The sequence below is a fragment of the Capsicum annuum genome, chromosome 1 (assembly GCF_002878395.1).
Source record: "Capsicum annuum cultivar UCD-10X-F1 chromosome 1, UCD10Xv1.1, whole genome shotgun sequence".
NCBI classification, from domain to species: domain Eukaryota; kingdom Viridiplantae; phylum Streptophyta; class Magnoliopsida; order Solanales; family Solanaceae; genus Capsicum; species Capsicum annuum.
In genome coordinates, this window is record NC_061111.1 from 29,181,704 (window position 1) to 29,191,212 (window position 9,509).

The 9,509-nt window shown below is 29.5% G+C and overlaps 1 protein-coding gene across 1 annotated transcript; it reads left to right on the forward strand.

The window, feature by feature from the left end:
* The first annotated feature begins 3,415 nt into the window (after positions 1 to 3,415).
* LOC124897532 lies at positions 3,416 to 4,195 on the forward strand. The gene is made up of 2 exons (XM_047410299.1): positions 3,416 to 3,766; positions 4,094 to 4,195. The coding sequence occupies exons 1-2, from the start codon at positions 3,416 to 3,418 to the stop codon at positions 4,193 to 4,195; spliced, it is 453 nt and encodes a 150-aa protein (XP_047266255.1).
* The last annotated feature ends 5,314 nt before the right edge of the window (positions 4,196 to 9,509 follow it).

Here is a 9,509-nt window from a genome sequence, read left to right on the forward strand (position 1 = left end):
ATACTTTATAGTTTTTTTGTGGATGCATGATTTGTTGATAAAATGCTTAATTGCGTTTTTGATTCTTGAAACTTTGATGGTTTTGAGCTATAAGGAAGATGAAAAATTGGTACTTCTCAGTTTTTTTTTTGGATGCATGAGTCACTGATGATAAAATGCTGGAATAGATATCTGATTCTTGTGACTTTGAGCTATTAAGAAGATGAAAGTTTGATGGCTTTGAGCAGTTAAAAAGATGAAGAAATGATTTTTTTCTAACGCGGGTCAGCTTTGCCTAGTGTTGTGTGATTGCTACCGTTGGTTGTTCTTTGCCTTCAATTCTATGTATGGGTTCAATGGTGAATTTGGTTTTCTGATTCTTGTGGATTTTGTGGCTTTGAATAATCTGTTGAACTAGTACGTGAATTATGTTGTTTGATTGACAAATTTAATTGGTTCTTATCTGAATTGGGGTTTCTTTTTTTGCTTAATAAACAACAACAATGGCTAGTGGTAATATGCTTTAAGTTTGAAAAAGATAGAAAATGAAGGAGAGGGGAGAGGTGGGGTGGTTTGAAGAAGATAGAAAAAGAGGGGGGCTATGTTGCAGGGTAGGGGGCGGGGTGGATGGGGAGTGTGAAGAAGAAAGAAAATGGGGGTAGGGGGTGTCTTTTTTATTTAATATATATATATATATATATATTTGTATATATATATTTGTATATATATATGTATATATACATATATATATTTGTATATATATATATATTTGTATAAATAAAATAGTAATATATATTTTTTATTTTCTTAAAAAATACTTATAAAAATAATGTGTGGGGGATTAATTTTTTTTTTTAGAAAAATCGAACTTCTTACGTGGCAATGACGTAGCATTGACATGGCATTGATGTGTAGGCGAGTGTAGCACACTCTCTGTTGTGAGAGTGGTATTCAGTTTTGAGGGGTGAAAATAATAATACACTTTAAAGATGTTAGGGGGTAAATAAATAGAAGTTAAGTTTAAGTGCTAAAATGAGTTTGGAGGACAAGTTCAGGGAGGAAAATATGTCTTTTCTCTTTAGAAAATGTAGTGTAAATGTATTTTTTAAATTGAGTTGCTGGCTGTGTAACTTTATTTGCACTTAAATCTGAAAAGTGCGTGTTATAACAAGTAACATTTGATAAATATGTATAAAACATATCAAATTATAAATTATGTATGTTGCAGATGTATTTTTTTGATATGCTTAATGTTAACACTGCATATGTATTTTTGATATGGTTTATGTTAACATTGCATATGTATTTTTATTTTGCTTTTTGAAATTTGAGAATATAAGTGTATATGTGAAAATACATTTCGTACCTGTTTTACTTCTGTTTGATGGAGTATTTTCTGTATTTGGTAGAAAACTTTTGCTGTATTTGTATGTAACTTTAAACAAATATTGTTGAAATATATTTTATAAATTGAGATGTTGGTTGGGTAACTTTGTCTGCACTTAAAGCTGTAAATAATGTGTTAAAATAAGTGATATCTGACAAATATGTATATTTATTTATTTATTGGTTAAATCAAGTAGAAATGGGAAGCATACCAGTCCTTGTAAAGCACTCTGGCCGATGGACGTACGAAAAGAACTTTGAAGAATATGTCACTGATGCTATACTGTTGAGCACATCGGCAACATTTGTTGAGCTACACGATGTTTTGACATCTCACTTAAGTGTGGATTTAACTAGAAAATGTATTTTAGTGGAATATCAAATCACTGCTAATGCAGGGAAGATAGAAATACATAACGATATGTATTTGAAGGTGTTTATATTGCAGAAAAAGCTGATATAAGACATGGATTGTCTTCCTTTATATGTAACCATTTTGGATAAAGTCGTAGGGAACAACTTGGCAAGTTCATCTATATGTGTTGCTGAAAGAGGAATTAACTTTAACAACTTGCAAATATTGATAAATACAACAAATGAAGAAGCTTTGGTGGTTTGTGAAGATACACAAGCATTAGATTTTTTTGAGATGGATACTATTGAGGTGATTATCTCAGACCCACATCACAAGCATGTTGAGGACGATCAGGTTTACTTGACAATTTTTTTTAAAGTCAGTCATGAAGGACTATGCAATTAGGAAAAATTTTCAAGCAGTAAAGGTCTAGTAAGAAAACGTACGTACATTCTATATCACTCTGATTTTTGTAAATTTTACTTTGGATATGTATTTTGAATATATTTAATCATGTTTGATGCAGTTATACATTGTTTTGCAAATCACGAAACTGCGAGTTCTTAATGCGAGCATCAGGCATGAGAGACACTGGAATGTTTAGAATTAGAAGATTCATACCTGAACATACTTTCCCAGTGAAGGACAAGATCTATCCAAAGGTGCATGCAACTAGTATGTTGATAACTGGTATAGTTAAACAAAAATTCAAAAACCACAAACGAAAATATAGTGCGACGGAAATAAAAAATGACATGAAGGAAGATTTTGGTATGAATTTGACATACACTTTATGTTGGAGGGCCAAAGAAAGAGCGTTAGAAGAGTTGAGGGGTAAACCATCAACATCTTATGGGAAACTGCTATCATACTTATATATGCTGAATACTACTTATCCGGAGTCACATATAAGAATGAAGAAGACAGATGATAATGCATTCTTGTATGTATTTATCTCTCTACATGCATTCATTAAAGGATTCGATCATTGTAGACCAGTCGTAGTTATTGATGCTAGTCATCTGAGAGGAATGTATACTGGGGCATTTGTAACAGCATGTACAACAGACGGGCAGGTTAGTATCACTTAATAATAATTATATTGTATAACTGGTTGTATTTTTTTATATTTCTGCTGTTGACTTGAAAAATACATACATCAAATTCATATATACATATCTGTATGTAATTACATATATTTTCAAAGTTTACTGAATGAAACATGTAAAATTGATTATGTTTGATAGTTAGGTGCAATTATATTTTATTTTATGTAATCGATACCATTTTTGGTAGATAAAATATACATTTTAATTGACCTATATTTGTAATAAATACATATGCAGTTCCTAACTGTATTTAAATCGGCCTGCACTGTGTAGTTTATATTTTTTCTTTGACATGTGGTGTGCTTGATTCTAAAAATAATGAATTATGTATACAGGTCATATATTTCCTTTGGCATATGGTGTGCTTGATTCTGAAAATGATGCATTCTGGACGTGGTTCTTCGAGAATCTAAAGGAAGTATACGGGGTAAGACAAAACATGTGTGTTGTGTCTGATAGGAATCTAAAGGCTGTTGGTGATGTGTACGAAGATGTTCCACATTATGCATGTATGTGGCATCTATGGGGAAATGTGAAAAAACTTAACAGAAAGTCACACGATGCATTGTCGGAGATCTTTTATACAATGACCAAATCATATTCAAAGTCAGAATTTCACATGTTAATGAAAAAAGTTGAGGTAGCTGATATGAGGGTGAAGAAATATTTGGAATTGGCGAGTTACGAAAAGTGGGCTAGATCATATGCAACAGTTCATCGAGGATGGATTTTAACTTCAAACATTGCGGAGTCAATAAATGGAGTGCTTGTATCAGCTAGAGAACTGCCAATTTATGACTTTCTTGAGGAAGTTCGAATACTGTTTGCAAAATGGAATTGTGCAAATAGACAGGAGGCTTCATATACCTTCACAACACTCATTGGAAAGTTTAATCACATACTCAGTGAGAACGAGCCTTTGTGTACCCGTATGGCGGTATGACCTTTTAGATTTGTGGAAATTATAATTATGGAAACATAAATATGAAAATACTTTCCATGTAGTTGTAAATTAATGAAAAGATATACAACATAAAAAATCTAAAAATTTAAAAACATAATATGTATTTTGCAGATGAATTTTGTTGTATTGAAAATTACTAACAACTGCATATGTATTGGGCCGCTCTGTAAAAAAGTACTCTGCATATGTATTTTTATTTGCATAAGTATTTTTTTTTTAAAATGCTGGTGTGCTTACAACATATCATGAAATATGAAATTCATCTTTTTGTATCAGTGCATTTAATTTTTTTTATGTCAGGTTGTACCAGCCACAAAATATGTGTATACGGTACGCGACAAACAAAAGCACTTCATTGTTTGCATCAAGGAAAAAAGTGCTCATGCAATGCTTTTCAAATAGATGAGATACCATGTGCACATGCTTGTGCGGTGTTGGAGAAAAAGAATTTTGAGAAGGGGTTATACTGTTCAGATTTGTTTAAACCAAAAACTGTTTTGAAGACATATGATGTTTCAATCTACCCGTTGCCACACAACGATGACAAGATAATTTTAGAGAGCATACGTGATGAAATATTACTGCCTCCAAAATTCAAAAGACCTCCAGGAAGACCTGCAAAGAAGGATCGTGAAAAATCAGGTCGCGATATGTTTGGAAAGAAGAATATCAACTCATGTAGTGGTTGTGGGGCTAAGGGTCACAATAGGCATTCTTGTAGGAAATATCGTAAATGATACATTTCTTCTTCTGTATTATTTTTTAAAATATTTTTTTTCATTTTTTTATAATGATGAACTAATTCAGTTTAGTTAATGTATTTATGAATCATTTGACAATTGAAGATAGTAATATTTGAATAATGGAGCTATATATGTTTCAAAAGCTGTACATTACACATGTATTTTTTAGCAGCAGTTCATATGTATTTTTGACATAATAAATATATTTTAGGTTAAAGGTGGTAACTTTGATTAACCAAACAAATATATGATTCCTAATTGTTTAAATGTTTAAATATATGTGACATATTCTACAAATATATGTTTGAATTGCATAATGTTATTACTGCATATGTATTTACATTGTAAAAATACATTTGATGTATAATTCATATGTATTTTTAATAAAAATATCATCACTGCATATGTATTTTGTAACTAAAATCAAATCTATAACTGCATTAAAAAGTCAAATTTATCTGTAATTCAAATTCTCTTGTATAATGATTTAAAATGAACACATATCAAAATTACATATTAGGTTTGATATATATGTATTTTTCATTAGCTTTATATTAACACGGCATATGTATTTTTTTGGCAAATATTTTTAATGTATAATCCATATGTATTTTATAGCAAAATATCAACACTGTATATTTATTTTGTAAATAACTGCAATAATTTTTAAAATTTCACTTTAATTTAAATCCTAATTTATAATTATAGGTAATGAAAACATCCTCAAAATGCATATAAGGTATGTTGCAGTTGTATTTTTGTAATGTTTGATTCTAACATTTCATATGTATTTTTATGCTAAAAAATACTTGATTTATACAACATATGTATTTTTCCGCATAATATGAAAACTACATATGTATTTTTTAACTAAATCTCACAGTAAAAGGTAGAACTCCATAAATCTCACACTACATGTTATATTTAACAATATAGGAAGGTGGTGAAAGACTTTAAAGAACAACAACAATATAGTAAAATACATATTATGAATGTTCTATATGTATTTTTGCAATATTTGATTTTAACATTGCATATGTATTTTAGGCTAAATACAATTTATACGATATATGTATTTTTAAACATAATATAAAAACTACATAAGTTTTTTTTAACAATATCTCACTGTAAATGGTAGAACTCCATGAAATAGAACCAATTCAAAACATAAAATTAGTCTGTACAATCAAAATCTACATCCATAAACTAGTTTCTAAAATACAAAAAGTGAAAAATCCATCAACCATCGTACATCAACAACTTTAGTGACACTAGTTATTCTACTTTGCTTTGCAGGCCTCAATGGTGCTTCGACGTCACTAATGACATTTGCTTCTTATTTTCAGATCCCATAGTCCCACAAAAGTGCTGTATCTTGTACGTAGTGCGTTGGGGTCGAACTCAGTCGCAATAACTTTGTGACCATAAGAAAGACACTCTGCATACATAATCATAAAGACACCACAATCCCTACAAAAAAAAAACAAATCTGATTAAATAGTGAAATATATTTTGTACAAACATACAATTTTGGTATATGTAAATTGAAAACTTACAAGCTTCCACTCGGTTGTTGAGGCAAGTCATCTTCAACTAAAACATCAAACATATTTGAGGATTCTTTGTCTTTGTATCTTGGATGGTTTTGAAGATCAATTCCTTTCTTAACATAGAAATCACAAGCTTGGAGACACAATGGAATAATCATTGCTATTTTCTCGATCTCAGCAAGAACAAGCGTATAATGACCACTGGATTCATATGAATTATACAAGAATGTACACCTTTCTGAAAATGATAAAACCGCGAGAACCCAGTGATATTTTTCCTTTATATTGACCGGAATAAAAATATCTTCCACTGTATGCCATGGCACTGCAACATGCATACAAAACCCATTGATGTATTCAATAAGATGGTGCTCCTGTCCTCCAGCATTAAGGTTTTGATGATCCATAGAATATACATCATTCAAAGATCTAATTACGTTCATAAAGTTACAGTCAAGTGTACTGTATTTGTATGATTTGTTTGGCTCATATTTGTATGAAGTGTGCGGATCATACTTCGACTTCTTCCTCAAGTAGTATAAGCAGACATCACTATGTTGCATTAGGAATACCACAAAATTTAGAGCATTCAAAAAAATTGTATTCTAAATATTAAAGTGTATGCAAGAAAAAAATACATATGTATTTTTTTATATTAATGTAGAAGACTTGTGTATCTAAAATTGCATTCTTAAAGTTCAGTTACATGTAGACAATGTTATCTAATAGTATATGCAACAGTATATGATATAGTATACTATATCATACTTTGAATACTTTGAATACTTAAAAATACATATATGTTAATCCATATGTATTTTCAATGTAACCTAATATGTATTTTTAAGTATTGTTACAGATGAAATGAATTTTTTTTTAAAATGATATACTAACCGAGTCTGTACGTGTCTGATCTTCAAACCCCATTGTATAGAATCAATTTTTGTCTTCAATAGTCTCACCACCAAAATGCATCTTTGAAATTTCTGATTTTCCCCTCTTGAAATGATCCACTTTTCCTTTCCTAGGTATTTTAAGGAGATGGTAAACCATGAAAACATCTATTGATACAAAAAAATAATTTGAAGCAATTCAAAAGAACTACCTCTTGGCAGTAGCTTTTAATAGGTCGGCAGAAATCCAGTCGTTGAAGTTCTTGATAATCTTCGTATCTATTATCCCATCAATTGGGTGATATAAAAATAGATGTTTCTGGGAGAATATGCGTATTAGCCCTGCTGATCTCCCTATATAATTATAGAATACAAAAACTTAATAAATACATGTGTATTTGCAAGACATGTGTATTTGCAAGACATATTACATAAAAAATTATATATATCTTATTGTACTTACCAGCTGTTGAACTAAATTTTTTGGTGTATGGCGATTCCTTGAATTTTGATGGTCGCCTAATCCTTAACTTTGGTATGGGAGTGTTAACTTCACGATTGGCGGATGGATAAATCATGATGGTTTTTTGATCGTAGACATTCAAGCTAGGTAGAAACTCATCCGAGATTGTATTTTGTGAATCAGGCCACAATTGTTCATCCCTCTGTTCATCATTGGTTACTTCTTGTATATTAGGAGGTGTCCTAACTTGCTCCTCTTTAGCAAGTTCGACTTCTGTATTCACCAGTGAATTTGAACTCAAATTAGTGATCCCTCTGTTCATCTAAAAAAAAATTAAAAAAGAATATTACTTTTTTTCTATCAAATTGAACCTAAATAAACTCTAAATATATTATAGTAAGATACATACTTGAGCATGATCTTCAGTAACAGTCTAGAAGTTTTTGCATCCAAAATTTTATGTTCTTCTTGATGGTTTGCCGATGAATGTATGATGATGCTTTGTATTTGATAGGCATTTAGGCTAGGTAACATCTCATCAGGGATTGTGAATTGCGAATCAGACAAAATTATTTTATCAATTTTCTCATCGCTGATCTGCAAAAAAATAAAATAAAAAATTAATTTTCCTCTGGATTATCACATGACATGAAGACAAAGTTAACATCACTATACGTACTCGACAATCATGTTGAACAACCTTCTCAGAATGTAAGTAATTCAAATTTATACTTTGGAGAAGCTCATCAGGGATTAATTGTTGAGAATCAATTTCAACATTCATTTTTTTGGAATGCAAATCAGTGCACCCCTTGAAAACAAGTAAAAAAATCAAAACATCAAGCAAAGATGTACTTGTATCTGTTTATATATGTGAATTCAAATGAATATATATATATATATATATATATATATATATATATATATATATATATATGAAATATAATCATTTACCTTTTTACCAAGCAAATTTGTCTTCAATTCCTGATCAACCTTCGAACTTAATCGTTGTGGTGATCTTTCGGTACCAACATAATCCATATTCTGGAGGTCAGGATCTTTATCTGCATATTGTTTCTACAAATACATATACAAATTCAAATAACATATTAATACTTGAGTCCAACAAAATATGTTTTTTTTTTATGAAAATGAATATATGTATAGACAAATACACTTAAATACATATTTATATATAACATCAAACTCAAAAATACATATTAAAGAACATAACAAAAAAAAACACTCTTTGTTAAAATACATATGAAGTGTTAAAAAATACATATGAGTAAAATAAAAATACATATGCAGTGTATAGAACACATTAAAAATACATATTGATATATAACATAAAACTCAAAAATACATATTTATGAATATAACAAAAAAAACACTCAGTGTTAAAATACATATACGCAGTGTTAAAAAAAATACATATGAGTAAAACTAAAAACTGCATTTGCAGTGTGTAGAACACATTAAAAATACATATTGATATATAACATCAAATTGAAATATATATATATAGTTGAACAAAACTAAAAACACACTGTGTTGCATGTTATAGTATTTTTAATAAACGAAATCATATGTATTGTTATGTGAGCATCATCAAAAATGTATATATAAACTACATGTGATGTAAAAAATAATTATATTTAATGAACAATGCATATGTATTTAATAAGTAAACAACACATAAAAAAATAAAACTTTCATATCATACTAAAGTCAATCTTCAATTCAATTCCAAATTTGAAAGTTCTATAAATTTTAAAAGTACAACTAAATCTGTATTTGAACTTTAATATTTATCTTTGTACCGTTAGAAATATTATCCGAAGATTGAACAACATCAGGACTGAAATGTTGTCTAGATTGCTCTAACCCTCCCTCATCAACATTTGATTTATTAGCTTCTATATCTATAACCTGATCCTGAAAAAATTAAGTCCAATAACATAATGAGTTATTATACTGTATTTGTATAAAAAAGTCCAATAAATATACATATTCAAATCAACTAAGATTTTCAAAGAAAAAATTTACCTTACTTTGAGCAAATGC